Source organism: Trichomycterus rosablanca, chromosome 25 (assembly GCF_030014385.1).
Source record: "Trichomycterus rosablanca isolate fTriRos1 chromosome 25, fTriRos1.hap1, whole genome shotgun sequence".
Taxonomy (NCBI): Eukaryota; Metazoa; Chordata; class Actinopteri; order Siluriformes; family Trichomycteridae; genus Trichomycterus; species Trichomycterus rosablanca.
Window position 1 is genome coordinate 9,454,800 of NC_086012.1, and position 20,942 is coordinate 9,475,741.

The window sequence follows — 20,942 nt, forward strand, 5'->3', positions numbered from 1 at the left end:
TATTTTATAAAAAATAAACCAGTTTGATGTCTGCAACAAACTCAAAAAGTTGGGACAGAGGCGTGTTCCATCACCTTTCCTATTAATTACACTTTTAGATCATTTGGGAACTCAGGACGCTAATTGTTGCAGTTTTGCAATTTGTTTTCTACTTATTTATACATTTTTTTCTCCCTTTCAGAGGATTAGGGTTACGATGTATTCATAAATCCCAGCTCTGGTGTGCTAGCGTATTTTACCGCTATGCCACCCGAGCAGCCTGTGTGCATGTTTCTGATAATAATCTTCGCATAACTGTCTAACTTGCACACCTCAATTGTAAAAGACGGGGGATGTTTGTATGATGCTTTTCAGGTTCTATAATTAATACAAATTGTGCACTAAAAGATAAGCTTTTGTTGGGGAACGTTTTACATAAGTGCCACCTTGAGCTTTGTGTTTCGTTTATTATTATTAAGGATAAAAAAAGTGTCTGGAAAACAGAAAGCTCACCTGGAAAGATGGAGCGAGTGTTAGCGCTACCGTTTACACAAGATCAGAAAGAGAAGGCAAGCAAGCAGGCTGTCACAAATAGGGACAGAGCATATAAATAATAATCATAATACAGAAACAAAAATACACTCTCACACAGTATTTACATCTTCATCTCAGTAGACAAGCTTCTTCAGTAGAAGGAGAGCTGGTGAGAGCTAGCTTTATGTGCTGTGAGTCCAGAGCGTGACTGTACGGTCAGCTGAGGAGGAGATGAAGGACAGGTGCTGTGGATGCCACCTGCACTGGATCACTTTATCACTGTGCTCTCCTACCACAGTCACCGGCAGCTGTTTAGTCAGATCTCCTGCAAACAAAATGCATTTAGGATGTTAAAATTTCAGACAAGTCATCATTCACACACTGTGATGGATAAAACAATCATTTAAATACATTTCCAACAGCTAATGACCATTTGAACTGAGAGTGGAGCAGTTATGAAAATAATCAACATGTATGCGCCAATTCAGCACCATTGCATGCTAAGCCACAGATGTTATGCAGTTAGTTCCAACCTTACAATCTGACTGGTTGAGAGGTTACTGTGTTAAGTGACAACCGTTTCCCGAAGTACTCTTAAGTCTGTGTGGCTATATTTAACATAGTAGCACAATGCTTTCAGATACAATGCAATGAACAGTGGTGTCTGCTCTAAACAATGTATACAGTCAAGCCGGAAAATCTGCACACCCCTTTCAACTTCTCCATGATTTATTACGTTACAGACTCATTCTATAATAGATTGAGTTCTTTTTTTTTTGGCCTCAAGCATCTACACACAATCACCAATAATTACGAAGTAAAAACAGGGTTTCTTTAGGGGTTACATATCTGTACACACCCTTAGCCTAATACTTGGTTGATGCATCTTTGCCAGCAATTACAGCTTCAAGTCGTCTTGGGAAAGTAGTTACGAACTTGGCACACTTGTTTCTGGACATTTTTGCCCATTCCTCTTGGCATATCCTGCGCTCTGGAGCAGGTTTGCTTCAAGGATCTCGGTGTACTTAGCTGCATTCATCTTTCCCTCTATTAGGACTAGTCGCCCCGGTCCCGCTGCTGAAAAACATCCTCACATCATGATGTTGCCCCCGCCATGCTTCACTGTAGGGACGACATTAGCCAGGTGATGAGCGGTGCCTGGTTTCCTCCAGATGTGACGCTTGGTATTCAGGCCAAAAAGTTCAATTTTGGTTTCATCAGACCAAAGAATCTTGTTTCTCATGGTTTGAGAGTCCTCTAGGTGCCTTTTGGGCTGTCATGTGCCTTTTACTAAAAAGTGGCTTCCATCTGGTCCCTCTACCATAAAGGCAAAATACAATCAAGTCTGTCAGCCAAAACCTTGTCATTTTTGTACTTTTGTTAAATGTTAAAGAAAATGAACAAATAACAGAATCTTGTTTTTAATTCAGGTCTCCCCTTGCACCACCCTCAAAATGGCTCGAGGAGGGCAGCTGGATTGCACCCATTTCCATATTTTACTTACAGAAAGCTGTGCCGCATACAGAGTGTACTCATTGATAAGAAACCTTATTAGACCTTTCCTTCCACAGACACAGTCAATTCCATAAGTCAGACCAGTATGTAATAACAGCACAGCTATTTAACACCAAAAATGCATAATTTCACAGCCATGTTGCAATGACACACTTTAATGACACACTTTATGCACATGAACCCTAGTTGATTGTAGGTGTGCTTATATAAAGTAAGAAATTAATAAAATTGATGACTTTAAGATATTTGACCTGCAGCCCATAGGACCAGGATGTGACTGCAGCCGCAGTGTACAGATTAAGATACAGTATACAGTATATAAAACACAATAATCCTAATAAATAACTACATTCTATTTTTAAATTTTTAATTAATTTTATTTTGTCCTTTGTCCTTCTACCTTTGCTTTTTACTTGGTAGAGTTATATTAACCATATGTCTACTGTGTTAAGACCGGCTATGGAATTGTTACCATTGCAACATCCCATTTGTTGCGGAACTACTTTTTTGTGGATGTTATTGTCAGTATATGTACTGTATTGTTTTATTTTATTTATTTTTTTAATACATTTTCTCCCCATTTTCCTCCTGATTTAGCACACTCAATTTTGTCTTCCTCTGCTGAGAGATACCAGATTGCATCCAAGGAGAGCACGTCGCTGCACACACCTCTTCCGACACGTGCACAGCCCTCCTCTTCTCACCCCTGCTTTCTGCACAGGCGTCTCTTCCGCCAATCAGGGTCCCTACACAGCGTATGAAGATCCCACCCACCCACACATAGTCCGGCCCCCACCATGCAGATACGGTGGCCAATTAGTATCTGCTGCAGGCACTGGCAATCATGCCCGCCAGATGAGTTTCGAACCGAGGTTTTCAGAAACTTGGTGCTGCTGCGCCACCTGGGCACCTTGTATTGTATTGTATGTATTAGCATACTCAGTATAAAATGCAGAGCTTTTGTATTTTTTTCCCTTTCTTTGTAAGAACTACTGCGTAAAAGCAACAGAACACAAGGTTGTCGACACAAGGTACAAGGTTTCTTCCTGTAATTTTAAGGGAGTTTTTCCTTGCCACTATCGCCCTCGGCTTGCTCAACAGGGGTTTTTGTATCTGGTGGTCCTGGATTTTGTAAAGTTGCTTTGAGACAATGTCTATTGTAAAAAGCGCTATTTAAATAAATTTGACTTGACTTGAAGGTTGTGTGTTATCGCGAATAACATCACAATTGTGACTTAAGCTGTGATGTTATTCGACCCCAAGCTCACAAGTTCGAACCTCTCTGGTATTACGCCCTGGCTTGACTCCCAACAGGCAAAATTGGCTATGTCTGAAGTCTAATAGTTAGTCTTGTAGTTCTGAACATGGGGAGTGTAGTGTTTATTATTTTAAGCTTGCTGATTAGTGGCACAGCCGTGCATCATCTCAAAACCCCTAAACACATTTACATAGACATATACCTTCTATTCAAAGCGACTTACACTATACAGTTTAGGCAACTGAGGGTTAAGGGCCCTGGCAGTGGTGGGGTTTGAACCAGCAGCCTTCTAGTTACTAGTCCAGTACCTTAACTGCTAGGCTACAACCGGCCCCCGCATTAGGCAGCAGTATATGCCCAGCTTGGAGAGGTACACAGCGCAAAACGCTTATCCTGTGAAAGCCTCCTTAGGATGTGGCATGTTGGGGCATTATGTGGTTACCTTGCAGGTCTGTGGTCATGGCTTTGGTGTCGTAGGAGCCAGTGAGCAGGTAGTGAGCTCCAGGTGAGAAGCGAACTGAACGCACGTCGCTGGAGTGAGGTCGATACGTCTGCACCATCCTGCCTCCTCTGATGTCATACAGCATGCAGGCGCTGTCTTCCTGACCCGTGGCCAACAGACGTCCGCTGGGATCCACCGCCACTGAGGCTACTGGGCTGCCTAAAGCATTCAGACAAATGAATGTTAAGAAGACATAGACTTCACTTAATGGCAGCATACAGTACACTTAGCAAGCATTTATGAGGTACACCTATCTGGTATATACATGTATTGATGTCATACAGATAAACTTTAGTGACGATAGCTCATCTGTCGCATGTACAACCTGTACTTTATTAATCAAAAGGAACGACCATAAGACCTTAATGGACTAGAGGATTCAGGTTGCATTTCTTAAAGCAACAGTGGACTGTGTTAAGGTACAACAGTTTTCTGAAGTACTTCTAAGTCTATGTGGCTATATTGAACACATTAGCATAATGCTTTCTGATGCAGTGCCAATTAACAATAAACTAATTAACATTCATGTTTATTGCAGTCAGTTCTTCTCAGAAATCATGCGGCTGATCATAAAAACGAGCATTAATTCTAATCACTGCATACACTTACCTGAGCCATGGAAGGCTGTGCCCACAACTCTTACACAACTTGGCACACGCAAGTCCCAGAAACGCACCGTCTTATCCTGAGAGCCTGATGCTATCATCCAGCCTCCCCACGTGTACAAAGATAGGATGTGGCCTAAAAAGAGACAATAAAGCTTGAAAATCAATGTTCAACAATAATTAAATCCTGAAAATGAACTCAATTGTTATATAAACCAAACTTTTTGCAAATTCTTTTGTGCAATCACTTTATTTTCCATCATTATTGGGGCGCTTGGGTGGCGCAGCAGTCTATTTCGGTAGCCCGACACCACTGAGATCTGAGTTTGAATCTGTTTGTTTGTTTGTTTATTAGGATTTTAACGTCATGTTTTACACTTTGGTTACATTCATGACAGGAAACGGTAGTTACTCATTACACAAGATTCATCAGTTTACACAAGGTTATATTGAGCACAGTCATGGACAATTTAGTATCTCCAATTTACCTTACTTGCATGTCTTTGGACTGTGGGAGGAAACCGGAGCTCCCGGAGTAAACCCACGCAGACATGGGGAGAACATGCAAACTCCACACAGAAAGGACCCGGTAACCCCCCCCCCACACACACACACACACACCTACACACCTATGGATTGAACCCAGGACCTTCTTGCTGTGAGGCGACAGTGCTACCAACTTAGCCACCGTGCCGCCCAAGTTTGAATCTCAGAGGTGTTATTGGCCAGTTGAGTGTCTACACAGGCATGATTGGCTATATATGAAACAGGGGCTGCCTGAAGCCCTAATTGCTGCGATGGATTGGCATCATGTCCAGGATATTCCTGCTTTGCTCCCAGTGTTTCCCGGGAACCGGGCCAGCTAAGACCCTGATAAACAGAGCCATGATAAAACCGTTAATGAAAATAAAAAGTTTAAAGAAGTAGAAGGATCAATTGCTTGTGCAGCTATGATATATGACTTACATAAGAATAACACTGACTTTTTTGTGTGCACACATACAGTACTGTTAAAAGTAATTGCATGTTTCTCACATTTAAATGCTGTAAATGAATTCCATAAAAATGACAACACAGGAAGAGGGTGAGGAAAAGCTGGAGATCCCAGTTTTCCCCTCCAATACCATGCCTGCTCCTCGGTCCTACTGTGATCAGGCTGTGTAATTAGCAGACCTCTAATAATTACGTACATGTTAATAATAGGGCAGCAACACAAGGTTATTTTTGATAAAAGGGTTAGCGCTCTGCTGATGGCTGTTATTTACAGATGTGAGAAGATAAAAAAAAAAATTGGATTTATAAAACTTTAATTATGGTGCATTCATTATGAAGCTACAAAGCCCCAGCATGCAACTTAAAGATTATTCTCCACATTTCACAGTTGTACAGTCACCACCAGGCCATATTTTTTCCTTACAATTTATGTTAGATCCAACAGTTCATGATTTTCATGGAGTTCATGGTTTAAACTACATCATATAAACAATCTGTCTCATTGGCAGCTTCTTGAAATGGTTAAGGTTAAGGCAAGGTAAGTGTCACTGTCTGACTCCCTGTGATTAAATGGCACAGTAAATGCAAAAAGGGTTTTGCTGTGTACAGTATTAATGCAGCCTAACACCCTAAGCTATAGGTATCAGCTTATTGTAGACTACATAGTCGAGTCACATTATTATAACCACCAGCTAATATCCAGAGTAACCGCTGTGTGCAGCTCGGACAGCAGCTAGACGGGCTGGGAGTGAACGGGAGTCAATAAGGTCCTGGGCTTGTCACAGGTATCTGGAGTCATGCTGACTGCAGTGCATGCCACAGCTGTTGGAGGGTGCATGGGGGAGGATCCATAGAGCAGATGCTCAGTTAAGTTAAAGTCTGGGGAATAAGGGGGCCAGGGTAGTATTTGGAAGCCTTGGTTATGCACTTCCAACCAATGTTGGACATTTCTAGCAATGTGACATGTCGAATTGTCTTGCTGGAAGATCCCATCCTTACAATATGTATGTATGGGCATGCAATGCAGTACCTGTGTGTCCGCTGAGAGCATGTAGCCCTTGTCCTCGCTGGCAGTCAGTGGTGTAAATGTTACAGTCTCCTGCTCCAGCACTTATTAAAATAGATCCGCCACTCTCAGGTCCCTCCATGAAGGCCAGGTCGCGGATAGTACCATCATGCATACTAAACTCCAGATCAGGACCTAAGGGAAATGTAGTGGTAAGATGTTCAACATTAACATGTTTCTATCAGAGTTAGAGTCTTGAATTTCATGGACTTGGTATCAGGACCTGTTGATAATTTAAACAGGTCATTGGTCTAAGAGTGCTTTTTTTCATGCAATGCCATCTAAGAGCTCAAAGGTCACACACATTCAGCAGTGGTTTCTAAATACACCCTACACAGACTGAGATCTCTCCAGATTCCCTGAACCCTTTTGCAATATTATGATCAGTAGACAGTAAAAGACTACATTATCTGCAAGTGTGCATTAAGAAATGTTCTTTTTGAACCAGAGATGGGGACTCGAGTCCGAGTCGCACGTCAGTCGCACACACAGCGACTTCAGACTGGACTCGGACTCGTTCCAAATGACTCGCAAAAAAAATCAGTGTGAACTGTAATCCTGCTTTTGATGAAACAGTCAACTTCAGGTTCCATGTTTGTTACTGCCAGTCATAATAATAGATGCAAGTGTTAAGCAGTGAGTCAGAGATTTAAGTTGTTTCAACCTCGAAAAAGTCTGCTCACAGATATAGGTGCTCCCGAAAATGGTTGTTTTCAGGGCATGTTTTTTTTAGATTAAGATAGCTCTCAATGAAAAGAGAAGCATAGAAATCAATTAAGTGATAGCTCAGTGGTTAAGGTACTGGACTAGTAAACAGAAGGTTGCCGGTTCAAGCCCCTCCACCACCAAGTTACCACTGTTGGGTCCCTGAGCAAGGCCCTTAACCCTCAATTGCTCATCGTGTTCAGCTCATTGTGTAAGTCGCTTTGGATAAAAGCGTCTGCTAAATGCTGAAAATGTAAATGTAAATGTAAAATTAAAGTGCTTGAGTTTTGCTTTTGGACAGCAAAAACGTGTTGATCTCCGGGAGCAGGTTGTTAAAAAGTTTCAAAACTCGCCCCCGACTCAGCCAGCAGATCTCAGTGTGGCACATCTTCGTAAGCAGCATTCAGCTCAGACAATAATTCCTGAAACTGCCTGTGGTTAAAATAATTCGTTTTAATGAAATTAACACAGGACACGACGACTTTCATAACGGAATCCCACCTAATTGCTTTGCAACACAGTGCTTGTGTCTGGATCAGGCAGTGTATGGTGGTCGCAAGAGAGTGGCCGCGGTCACTCATTTCTCTATTGATGCGAGCAATCACTACTTTCGCCAAACGTACCATGCTTGGAGCGCCATCGGTTGTCATCAGATGCGTTGTAGTGCAGCAGGCTCCTTCCTCTATGACTCTGAGCTAAGTAGCAACTACGTAGCAGCGCATTAACCGCTATATCATTTACGGAGACTCCGCGTGGCCAATTTTTGTTTTCATTGTTATGTGTTCCGCTACAATACTGTGAGTTCGAAGACAAACAGTGGCCAGACAACATACATTGCGGCTGTAGTTGAAGGGGCCGGTCAAATAAAAGCAGCGAGCGCCGTAGTTTGATGACCCCTGATTTATATCATCTATAAATATGAAATTGACATATAGAGAAAAATTTAATATTTAGAGAGAAATATCTGCTCACCTGTAGCATTGCATGTTTCAGTGTTGAAGGGCAGCACTTTCACATATTTGTCATTGGAGCCGGTGGCCAGAAGCTGCCCGCAGGGACTCCACGCCACACAGTAAATAGAACCTTTATGATGCTTGTTCCTCTTGAAGCGCACTACGGGGGTCTTAGGCGGCCCACTTAGAACACACAAACAGGTCATACAGAATGATTAAAATAACAACATAAAATAGATAAACATAAAATGTATTTATTTTTTGCATTTTCCCCAATTTTTTCTCCCAATCTAGTCGTATCCAATTACTCAATTGCATAATGCTTCCTCTCTACTGATGTTGACCACCACTCTGACTGAGGAGGGCCGTGACTAACACACGCCCCCTCCGACATGTGTGCAGTAGCCGACTACATCATTCATCAGCTTTATGTACAGAAAGACACACCCTGATTACCTATTATTCCTAGTCTCTGTGTAGGCGCCATCAATCAGCCAGCAGAGGTCATAATTGCATCAGTTATGAGGATCCCTTCTGGCACCCCTCTCCTTGAACAACAGCCAATCGTTGTTCATGTGGGTCCCCAGCTTGCCAGATGGCAGAGCTGAGATTCGAACCGTCAAGTCTGAGATGTTACCTCTGGTGCTTTCTGCCTTTATTTTACTCTATGTATGCATTTTTTTGTATCTCCTATACTGCTGCAGACCCCCACCCTGACAAAGGAGGACTGTACCTAGCACATGCAATAGCCAACAGCTTCTTTTCACCTGCACCAGGCAGGTTCACACAGGGATCAAAATCACCTATGGAGAGTCACACACTGATCTCCATTATTTCCAGCCAGCAGAGGCAGTAATTGCAGCAGCATTAAGGAATCCCCTTTGCCCGTCCGACATAGCCACACATGTCTGTGTGTGAAGTAATATTTAATGGGTTTTTTTAATTACTGTTAATAGACCATACTGGAAGTAATAAAAATTGTGAGTGTGTGAGTACCTTGTGTCGAGCGTGTCAGGGTACGCACAGACCCGCAGCGTTTTGGAATTTGAGCCAACGGCATAGAACACTCCTAACGGGTGAAAAGCTACAGCACGCACTGCCTGTGTGTCCTCCAGAGTATTTACGGCTACAAATTTTGCCTTGGACTTCTCTTCCTAAGATAGAAAAAACACAAACACACAAATATATGAAGCCTAGGATCAACACGGTGAGTAGGACAAGGGTTTCCCAAAAGTCAGTGTCCATTTCTCTCAAGAGAGGTTTTCAAGAGATTGTCATTTCAGCTATATACAAGTACATATTGAAACAAAACAACGTTCCTCCAGGACCAGGGTGCAACAGAACAAAAAGTGCAAGACAATACACAGTGCAGATAGACAACAGTACAATAAATACAAAAGACGTTTCTAATCTAAAAAGTAAATAAGGGAGACAAGACTACAGACAAAGGTAGTGATGGACAGTACATGGTACTGAGTAAATGATAAGCCAGATAAAAAAAACATATTCTGATATACAGTTAGCTACAGTTCTCTATAGCAGTGGTCCCCAACAACCGAGCTGCGGACCGGTACCGGTCTGTGGGATATTTATTTCTGGGCCGCACAGAAAGAATGAATAATTAGAGATCACTAGAAAAGCAGTTTTTACTGCTTCTATTTCAGGTGTTATTGTCTTATTGTCACCCCTAGGTGGGAGCAGCATCTCATTGCAGCGAAAAAAGCTCATTTAACATCGTTTGTGAGCAATCTTATTAAATACTTCCTTTCCCACTGGTCCGTGAAATTATATCTTATATGAAACCGGTCCGTGGTGCAAAAAAGGTTGGGAAGCGCTGCTCTATAGTTTGAAAGTTTCTCCTCAAATAATGTCCAGACACTGTAGACTGTCTCAGTTAAGTATTTAGTTTTAATTATGTGAACATTGTGACGTTATCATGGAATCAAGTATCTACACTAACTAAATAAGCATGTAAACACCCCTTATAATGACTGTGTTCAGGTGTCAGCTACACCGATCGCTAACAGGTGTATAAAATCAATGTTCCAGCATGTCTGTGCCCCGTCTGTGTTCCTAAACACAAATTTGGTCAGGAAGAACTCCAGTGTCCTTGGAACGTAGATTATGAGCCAGAACTTCCCATGCAACATTAGTTCTTGACCTCACAATTACCATATTAAACCGTTAATAATCTCACCAAGAAAATAATGTGTAAAAAAATTGCATTTATTAGTGTCTTGAGACTATACCAACAACAAACAATTAATATTTTTTATGAGTGCACACAGTGATTTTACCAAACAGTTGAGATGATCACAAAAATGCAACTTTTATAGATGATTTTTCAGCAGCTTCACTTTAGAAAGGCTGTTGTCTTAAAACCATCTACCAATATTTTTGAGTTTTACACATCTACAACCAAGGAGTAGATTTGGCCCAAACAAGATAGTTTAAATACAGCTTATTTTTTACCCAAGTATTTACCCAAGTAAGGCACAAAATCCCACAGTCAAGCTCCAACTCTTTCAAGAGTTTTATAAGTGGAGGCTGTTATAGATGCAAAAATGGGAAAACTCCAAATCAGTGTCCATGGTTTTGAAATCGGATGTCCAATAAGCTTATGGTCAGATGTCCACATACCTTTGGCCAGAGAGTGTATCTTAGAAATGATAACCTGCTTATGAGATTTTAGAATGGTCTGAAATAACATGCCATCCCTAAGTTCAGCCAGTAGGTGGCAACAAAAGCTAACAGTGAGGAAAAAAGACAAAGCTTAAGGATTCTATATGGAAGAGCGCTGATGGTTTGAATAACTTGAATAATCTACTTCATGCTTTATAGCACTTACTGTCCCTACCAAAACAAACCAGTACTGCTTTCTTGCTTGACATCCAGCATATTTTCACTAATATGTTACAAAATATAAATGTTATTTGTAGAGTGCTCCAAGGGCACAGTGATAAATTACGTTACCCTACTACTGCTGGGATCCAGGATTCGAATAACCAGCCTTGCTATCGACTGGTTGGATGTCACACAGACATGATAGACTATGTTAAGGGGCTTTAAGATGTTTTTATTATAATGCCCCTATTTGATGTTTTGGAGCAACACGTATAAGAAACATGGCAAACTTGGGGGAGCTAGATGAACTGCACTTTGGTCATTTTCATAATCAAATGACTTTGTGTCCAGGGGTGAAGGTGCATGTGGACCAGCTGACCAGTATACCCACAGCTCATGTCAGTAAAGCATTATGAATGTGCATGTCCACTTAAAAATATAGGGTCTCACAAAGGTTTTGAAGATTGTGTTAAATCCCCTCATCATAACTCATATACAGGTATGTAGGAAAGGTGGTACATACATATTACTATTACTACTACTACTATTATTATTATTATTATTATTATTATTATTATTATTATTATTACCTCTGCTTCTTTACTGCGGGTCAAGCTGCTGTCACTCTGTTCTCCTTTCTCCATTTTAACACTGCATCACAAAACACAACACACTTAGTCATGTCACTCATGAAATTCACTCACATGCACAGAATCAAAATCTGTAATGAGACCTAAAAAAGCTATTTATTGATACTTAACATCTAAACTGATGACACTTTAAATCCAGATGTGCAAAGCTTGTATAGACTTATCGATTTTTAATATTGGGGAGGGGGAGTTGAGGGGAATATTCGTCTTTTAAGGTAGGTAGTGCCATATATTGTAGCGTCTATTTATTTCATCATTTAATTTATTAGTGTTATTTGATGACTGCCATAAAATGTGGCACTAGCACATTTCCCAGTGAATTTAGTAGGGCACTAATTATATTTATAAATAATATAACAAAAAAGTACATTACTTGTTTTAAAAGGGAACCCTCTAGTGTAAATATCCACACTACATGTGCAATTTGTCTGGCAGCTAAATTTTCAAGGTTTTTTTCATAGTTGTCTTTCCTTACTGTTCTTTTATTTTCTATTTTTTCTTCTAATTTTCTCTTTTTCCTCCCTCTTTAAAGCGTCCAATTGCCCATTTGTGTCATGCTTCCTCTCCACCAATGCCGATCCCTGCTCTGATTGAGGAGAACGAAGCTAACCCATGCCCCCGCCGACACGTGGGCAGCATGCCGTATGCATCTTATCACCTACACGTTGATGAGTGCAGTGCAGCTCATCTTTGTGTACGGAGAGACACACCCTGACAGCACTCGTTTCTCATCTCTGTGCAGGCGCCATCAATCAGCCAACAGAGGTCGTAATTGCACCAGTAATGAGAGAGACCCCATCCAGCTTATTATCCCGCCCATATCTGAACAGGCCAATCGTTGTTCATGTGGCCGCTCAGCCTTAGACGGCAGGCAGAGCTGATATTCGATACGATGTATTCGAGATCCAGCTCTGGTTCCAGCATGTGTGTTTACACATCCTTATGTTTTTACACATCCATATACAGCCTTGTGTGACCTTACCTATTTCGTAGCACAGGGGACTCTTCGGGAGGTGGAATGGCTGCTCGCTCCCCAGTCCTCTGTGGGGTGCTGCTGCTAAGCCCTTCCTCTACTTGGGGAAGTGTCACGTCTGTGGACTTTCCTGCAGTCATTTCTGGATCGCCCCCACCATTACACTGCAGAGAGAGGGCCTGCACCTCCTCACCCAGATCATCCATGCCCACATTGAGCTCCTCCAGCTTCTGAATGGATCTGCACATTAGTTCTTTAAAAGTCAGTTTTTTGCATTTTTAATGGCATACAGCATAGCTAACATTTGACTCTATGAGCATCAGCCTTTTTCTACCTCAAACAGCAGCTTTTAATTTACATTTACGGCATCTAGAAGACACTCTTACAGAAGAGCTTCCACAGTAAACCTTTCTTACTGTAGTTTAAGACAACAGTCCAAGAACACAAATCTGTTAAAACAATGTTAGAACAAAGTTCTAACTCAGATGTAGGAACGGACAGGGGAGGTTCATTCCACCACTTAGGTGCTAGTACAGAAAAAAGTCTTGATGCGTGTCTTCCTTGAGTTCTGGGTGGAAGATCAAGATGAGCAAGACTAGTGGCTTAAAGGTTGCATGGTGCTTTGTAGGTGAGCATCAGTGTTTTAAAGTGGATGCGGGCAGCTCAGAAAGCCAGTGAAGAGAACGCAGCAGAGGGGTGATGTGGTAGCTTTTAGGTTGGTTAACAACCAGGCGATCAGCTGCATTTTAAATGAGTTGCAAGAGTTTAATTGTGGACATGGGAGCTCCAGCCAAAAGGGAGTTGCAGATGTCCGAGAGATTACAAGTGACTGGACAAAAATCTGAGTGGCTTCCATGAAGAGAAATGACCGAATCAGAGGAGGAACCGGCACGATCTTGTCATGTTGGCTACATGAGTAAAGAAGGACAGCTGGTTATCCAGAACGATACAGGTTATGTACATTATCAGATGGTTTGATCTGGGAGTTATTAAGAGAGATGACTAGGTCTTGAATTGGAGATTGATCTCCAGAAGTAAGTTACAGCTCTGTCTTGTTGGGATGTTTTAGGACTGGTTTCAGAACTGGTTCAACCAAATGTGTTGGTTTTCAGACACAAACTTAAAATTCTAGTAGAGTCCACATATTACTTTTTTACACAGCATACAATGTTGTGTCTTTAAAAAAGGACCTAGAAAGAATGACCTGGCCATTTCTAAAGCTCTAAGACTCCAGCGATCCACAATGAAAGCCATTATTACTACACATGGTTTTTAGAATGGCCTGTCTAACAAGCTCATGGCCAGGTGTTCACATACTTTTGCCCATATACTGTAACTATATCGAAAATAAATTTGATTTAGAGAAAATGGCAAACAGCTCAGATGAGGTTGTGAAGATGCTTATGATTGTAAAGACACAGAGCTACAATCTGACCTGTTAAGGAAGGAATCGGTAAGATTGTGCTTGACAGTAGATGGAGACTCTGGTTGCTGGACTCCACCTTCCAGAAGCATTTGCTGGTAAAGCTGCCTCTGCTGCTGCTTCTGTTCCAGGTGTTGCTGCACACGCAGACGCTGCCTGTAGTACTCCTGATACTGCTCTGTAGAGTCATGCAGCTGCAGGGGAATTGAGTATGACAGAGACAGATTTGTCGGAGAAGTAAAGGTTCAAGCTGTGCAATGCATCAAAAAATCTTAGTCATCCTTTTTAGTTTCTTTACCATTTACTACAATTTTACTGAAAGCTAAATGGACCGTGTCATGACGACCCTGATCAAGCCGTCATCCGTTACGCCTCACTACACACGGTACACGTACACATGCTGCTAAAGCAAAACTGATTTAACTGGCAGATTATGCGCACATCTGGAGGAAGCGCTTTGAGCAGGTGTAGTAAACGGACTGAGACTATAAAATGTACGTACTTATCATGAGTGCAGGTAAAACCCCATCCTTTGAGCAGATGAGCTCACTCTCTCAGAGAAGGAGGGGGGAATGGCACATGTATTTGTGCTGTGTACCAATGCAACAAATGGGGACCAATTTTTACATCCAAACTGATGAGAATTGGACTGATGAGAAATGTTGTATATTGTAAGACAGGGGTGTCAAACTCATTTTCACCGAGGGCCACATCAGCATTATGGTGGCCCTCAAAGGGCCGATTGTAACGTATCCTGCTGTGATTGCAGTCTGTTGTTTTTCTTGGAGGCTAAATTCTGCATTTGTATTGTCCTCCTTTACCACAGACACAGCCTCATAACACAAGAGACGCACCGTTTTTTTTCTTCCTGAAGCACAAACTTGTTTTCATTTTCATTAAATTTCCTCCTTCTGCTTAATTTTCTTACTAATCTTCTTGTACATTTTGGGATTATGTGTAAATATTTCTTAACATCATCTACTGGTGGGATGTGTCACTTTGCAGGTCACAAAATCAGCATGCATTTTGAGAGATGCAGTTAATGTAGGATTTTACAGTGTATTTTAAGACAATTGTTCTGCCCTCGCTAATAGTTTATCCCCCCATCTCAGCTAGACAGACAGACAGACAGACAGACAGCACTCTTCAGAATACAGTAGGTTTAATTTGCCTCCCAGCTGTGTGATACACTGTGTGCACCAGAATGAAATAAAAATACAAACAATAAAAACAATAAAGAGCTTAATACAGTAAAAGCACACAGCTGTAGTCAAGTGTTACATCTGGTACAATATGAGATTTAACCAAACGTAAAATAGCGCTAACAAGTTAAAATTTTGTGTAAAGATACTAATTGCTATAGTAACGTAACAACGGTATTTAATTACGGTAAATTTGTAACTAAAGCGCTGTGATATACTCACTAAACATTTACTAATAACTGAGAATATAAACGCCACTACTTACAGACGATGCTTTGGTATTATATTACAAGATAATTATTTATATTTATTATTATTGTTTACATTACTACCCGCGTTCTTTTGCCGTAAAAGTCACATGGCTTCTCAGCGAAGTTAGTTGCCATGACTACGATGTCAACAGTTGCCGCTTAAAGGCGCAGGAGTCCCATTAAATTATAACTGCATCTCTGTAATGACTCGAACCATCACAACAATCGTACAGTCTTTTAAGCTCTCTCCTTGTTTCTACACTCGCTGTCCATTTTATCAGCTCTACTTACCATATAGGAGCACTTTGTAGTTCTACAATTACTGACTGTAGTCTATCTGTTTCTCTGCATGCTTTGTTAGCCCCCTTTCATGCTGTTCTTCAATGGTCAGGACTCTCCCAGGACCACCACAGAGCAGGTATTATTTGGGTGGTGGATTATTCTCAGCACTGCAGTGACACTGACATGGTGGTGGTGTGTTAGTGTGAGTTGTGCTGGTATGAGTGGATCAGACACAGCAATGCTGATGGAGTTTTTAAAACACCTCACTGTCACTGCTGGACTGAGAGTAGTCCACCAACCAAAAATCACCAGCCAACAGCACCCCGTGGGCAGCATCTTATGACCACTGATGAAGGTCTAGAAGATGACCAACTCAAACAGCAGCAATAGATGAGCGATCGTCTCTGACTTTACATCTACAAGGTGGACCAACTAGGTAGGAGTGTCTAATAGAGTGGACAGTGAGTGGACACGGTATTTAAAAACTCCAGAAGCGCTGCTGTGTCTGATCCACTCATACCAGCACAACACACACTAACACACCAGCACCATGTCAGTGTCACTGCAGTGCTGAGAATGATCCACCACCCAAATAATACCTGCTCTGTGGGGGTCCTGACCATTGAAGAACAGGGTAAAAGCAGGTTCAAAAAGTATGCAGAGAAACAGATGGACTACAGTCAGTAATTGTAGAACTACAAAGTGCTTCTATATGGTAAGTGGAGCTGATAAAATGGACAGTGAGTGTAGAAACAAGTAGGTGGTTTTAATGTTATGGCTGATCAGTGTATATGCTTTGTACCGGTGAGGTTTGGTAGGTTTTGAGGTTATCTCAAAAATGTTAAAAGTGTCGAAGTCTACACCAAACTCACCCAACCATGCCCTTATGGACCTTGCTTTGTGTGCACTGGGGTACAGTGATGCTATATACAGTATATGAGCAATACAAAAATAAGTGTCTGCAGGCAACAGTGAAGCATGGTGGACATTCCTTGCAAGTTTGTGGCTGCATTTCGACAAATGAAGTTGGGGATTTGGTCAGGATTAATGGTGTCCTTAATGCTGAGAAATACAAGCAGATACTTAATAATCATGAAGTACCATCAAGGAGCCGTCTGATTGGCTCGATCCCAGGACAACGATCCCCAAAATACAGTCAATGTCATTAAGAACTCCAAGATCTTCAGCATAAAAAGAACAATGAGTCCTGGAAGTGATGGTATGCCCCCACAGAGCCCTGATCTCAGGGTTAACTGACAAAAATAAACTATAAAAACATCTATTTGTCAAAGCATTCTTACTTGCAGCATTTTTTCCTAACCTGCCTAAAACTTTTGCACAGTATTTTCTATGATTCCATTTTTTTCTTAATAAGAGTAGGAAGAAAATCAAAGCCACATTAATCACCTCCTAAATTCGCCTAGTAACTGTAGCCTGGCAACTGCAGCCTGGGTGCATGGGCGGGCAAGCAGAGGCTAAATTTATTACCAAGCTTATAGCTGCAATTAAGTGAGTGAAATTATCCGGGTATTAACCAGCAATTTACAGGGTAGGAAGTGTGTGTGAAAGTATGTAGGCTGCATAATGTATGTAGGCTGTAAATTACCATTGTAGAAGCACAGTATCCAATTCTCTGATGGTCTCTAGCGTAATGGAATATTCATTCATTCAGGGCAGACACACACATACACATTTAAGGCAATTTCTAGTAGCTCCAACTGGACAACAGGGAGAACATGCAAACCACACAGAAAGGACCCTGACTGCTGGCTTGGGAGTCAAACCCAGGCCCTTTTTGCTGTGAGGCAACAGTGTTTTTCGCTGGGTCAATAACTGATTATTTCGGGGTTTTAACTAGATCGGGATTTTTTCCCTGTATTGTCCCCTATTCTTTCAAACTAGTCATTGTCAGTTCCCCTCTGCTGGCTGCACCACCCCTGAGGAGAGCTGCGGACTATCACATGCTCCCTCCGACACACAGGTAGTCACTGGCTGGTTATTTCCACTAACAGGTCAGTTAAGTGTGAAATGATGTAACCTGGTTATTTGCTTTGTAAATAACACCAAGATGGGTCATTATCAGTAAAGGTAAACCAGTATGTACTGGGGTTTTGTAAGTGGCATTTGGAAAGCATTTGGAAATTTAAAAAAGCTCTTAAATGGAAAACAAACTAAAATTTAACATGTTCATCATTGTTTGGTTGATAGATTCATGAATTACCTCGTTCTTCTCAGCAGAGGCGAGTTCTGGGGCATCTTCTCCTGGGGCAGAGACCGGACGAGAGCTGTGAGGACTCATTGCTTTATCTGAGGGTGTTTCAATTCTGGAGCTGCAGAATAAAAAAATCATGGTTACTTACTCTACTCACTTGTCCTTGTTTTTGAACTTTGTATCAATAACAACAATGTTTGCTATTTACAAAGGGATTTTCAAAAAGTTGTGAACCTCAACCCATCGTTGCTAGTACATGATCAATCCTTCTTTTAATGTTCCTTTCATACCCAGTCATGTTAGCATCACCTCTTATCCACTGTCCTGCTTCAATACAGGTGTTTTTTTTGTTTCTCCCTTTTCTCCCGATTTGTAGCGCGTCCAATTTTTATGCTTCCTCTCTACTGGTGCTGACCACTGCCCCGATTGAGGAGAGCAAACTGACACACACGTGAGCAGTAGCCGACTACTGTGCATGGAGAGCCACACCGTGATCAGCATTATTCCTCAACTCTGTGCAGACGCCATCAGTCAGCCAGCAGAGGTCGTAATTGCATCAGTTATGAGGTCCCTATACGGCTCCCTTCCCTGGATGAACAACAGCCAAACGTTGTTCATATAGCCGCCCAGCCCAGTCGGATGGCAGAGCTGAGATTCGATACGATGTATTCCAGATCCCAGCTCTGGTGTGCTAGCGTATTTTACCGCTGCGCCGCCTGAGCGGCCTCAATACAGGTGTTTTTAATCATTCCTTAAACTTAGGCACTGATTAGTTGGTAAGGTAACACACTATGGGTGTGTTCGAAAACCTAGTGAGCTCTCTACATAGACAGCATTTTACGTCATCCTACGCGCGCTCCCGAGGAACAGGCAGTTCAAAATCCTAGATGCCTTAATATCCTTATTAGTAAGGCATCTTAAAATTTCAACGAGTGAGCATCCGATGCTGCCTTAGCGGTGAAGGCAATCCCAGCATTCAATGCGGCACAACTTTTCTCACAGAAAAAAAAAACAAAAACATGCCATGCCTTATAAGTCGATGACTTATTAGAATCCTCTCTACTTAGGCAGCTGCCTATGTAGGCAGTAAGACAGCAAGGCATCTCGCTAGGTTTTAAAACACACCCTATATATCTTTTTTGTGCATTAAAAAGAAGTTACCTGTAAATGACAGTTTGTAACTCCAACAGCTAAAACCCACTAATGCAGGTTAGTAAACTGATTTTACAAAATTAAAACATCTATAAAACTTCAATCTAGGGGATGAATATTCAAGTCCAAGCATTTAAAAAATGAATATAATTTTAATTCTGCAGGATAAACGAGGACATTGCAACCACTCACAGCCACACATCTGCATGTGATATACAGTGTATCACAAAAGTGAGTACACCCCTCACATTTCTGCAGATATTTAAGTATATCTTTTCATGGGACAACACTGACAAAATGACACTTTGACACAATGAAAAGTAGTCTGTGTGCAGCTTATATAACAGTGTAAATTTATTCTTCCCTCAAAATAACTCAATATACAGCCATTAATGTCTAAACCACCGGCAACAAAAGTGAGTACACCCCTTAGTGAAAGTTCCTGAAGTGTCAATATTTTGTGTGGCCACCATTATTTCCCAGAACTGCCTTAACTCTCCTGGGCATGGAGTTTACCAGAGCTTCACAGGTTGCCACTGGAATGCTTTTCCACTCCTCCATGACGACATCACGGAGCTGGCGGATATTCGAGACTTTGCGCTCCTCCACCTTCCGCTTGAGGATGCCCCAAAGATGTTCTATTGGGTTTAGGTCTGGAGACATGCTTGGCCAGTCCATCACCTTTACCCTCAGCCTCTTCAATAAAGCAGTGGTCGTCTTAGAGGTGTGTTTGGGGTCATTATCATGCTGGAACACTGCCCTGCGACCCAGTTTCCGGAGGGAGGGGATCATGCTCTGCTTCAGTATTTCACAGTACATATTGGAGTTCATGTGTCCCTCAATGAAATGTAACTCCCCAACACCTGCTGCACTCATGCAGCCCCAGACCATGGCATTCCCACCACCATGCTTGACTGTAGGCATGACACACTTATCTTTGTACTCCTCACCTGATTGCCGCCACACATGCTTGAGACCATCTGAACCAAACAAATTAATCTTGGTCTCATCAGACCATAGGACATGGTTCCAGTAATCCATGTCCTTTGTTGACATGTCTTCAGCAAACTGTTTGCGGGCTTTCTTGTGTAGAGACTTCAGAAGAGGCTTCCTTCTGGGGTGACAGCCATGCAGACCAATTTGATGTAGTGTGCGGCGTATGGTCTGAGCACTGACAGGCTGACCCCCCACCTTTTCAATCTCTGCAGCAATGCTGACAGCACTCCTGCGCCTATCTTTCAAAGACAGCAGTTGGATGTGATGCTGAGCACGTGCACTCAGCTTCTTTGAACGACCAACGCGAGGTCTGTTCTGAGTGGACCCTGCTCTTTTAAAACGCTGGATGATCTTGGCCACTGTGCTGCAGCTCAGTTTTAGGGTGTTGGCAATCTTCTTGTAGCCTTGGCCATCTTCATGTAGCGCAACAATTCGTCTTTTAAGATCCTCAGAGAGTTCTTTGCCATGAGGTGCCATGTTGGAACTTTCAGTGACCAGTATGAGAGAGTGTGAGAGCTGTACTACTAAATTGAACACACCTGCTCCCTATGCACACCTGAGACCTAGTAACACTAACAAATCACATGACATTTTGGAGGGAAAATGACAAGCAGTGCTCAATTTGGACATTTAGGGGTGTAGTCTCTTAGGGGTGTACTCACTTTTGTTGCCGGTGGTTTAGACATTAATGGCTGTATATTGAGTTATTTTGAGGGAAGAATAAATTTACACTGTTATATAAGCTGCACACAGACTACTTTTCATTGTGTCAAAGTGTCATTTTGTCAGTGTTGTCCCATGAAAAGATATACTTAAATATCTGCAGAAATGTGAGGGGTGTACTCAC

The 20,942-nt window shown here is 41.9% G+C and overlaps 1 protein-coding gene across 1 annotated transcript in view; it reads right to left on the reverse strand.

Annotated features, from left to right (window-relative positions):
• Positions 1–351: 351 nt before the first annotated feature.
• wdr47a (WD repeat domain 47a) overlaps positions 352–20,942 on the reverse strand; it is a 42,225-nt gene continuing 21,634 nt past the window's right edge. Inside the window, exons 6-15 of the mRNA XM_062987708.1 lie at positions 17,957–18,065; positions 14,013–14,194; positions 12,587–12,817; positions 11,545–11,605; positions 9,107–9,264; positions 8,130–8,293; positions 6,417–6,587; positions 4,398–4,529; positions 3,729–3,947; positions 352–838 (exon numbers count right to left, since the gene is read on the reverse strand). Coding sequence (XP_062843778.1) covers positions 696–838; positions 3,729–3,947; positions 4,398–4,529; positions 6,417–6,587; positions 8,130–8,293; positions 9,107–9,264; positions 11,545–11,605; positions 12,587–12,817; positions 14,013–14,194; positions 17,957–18,065 — 1,570 coding nt within the window. The 3' untranslated portion in view covers positions 352–695. The remainder of the gene's footprint in view (positions 839–3,728; positions 3,948–4,397; positions 4,530–6,416; positions 6,588–8,129; positions 8,294–9,106; positions 9,265–11,544; positions 11,606–12,586; positions 12,818–14,012; positions 14,195–17,956; positions 18,066–20,942) is intronic.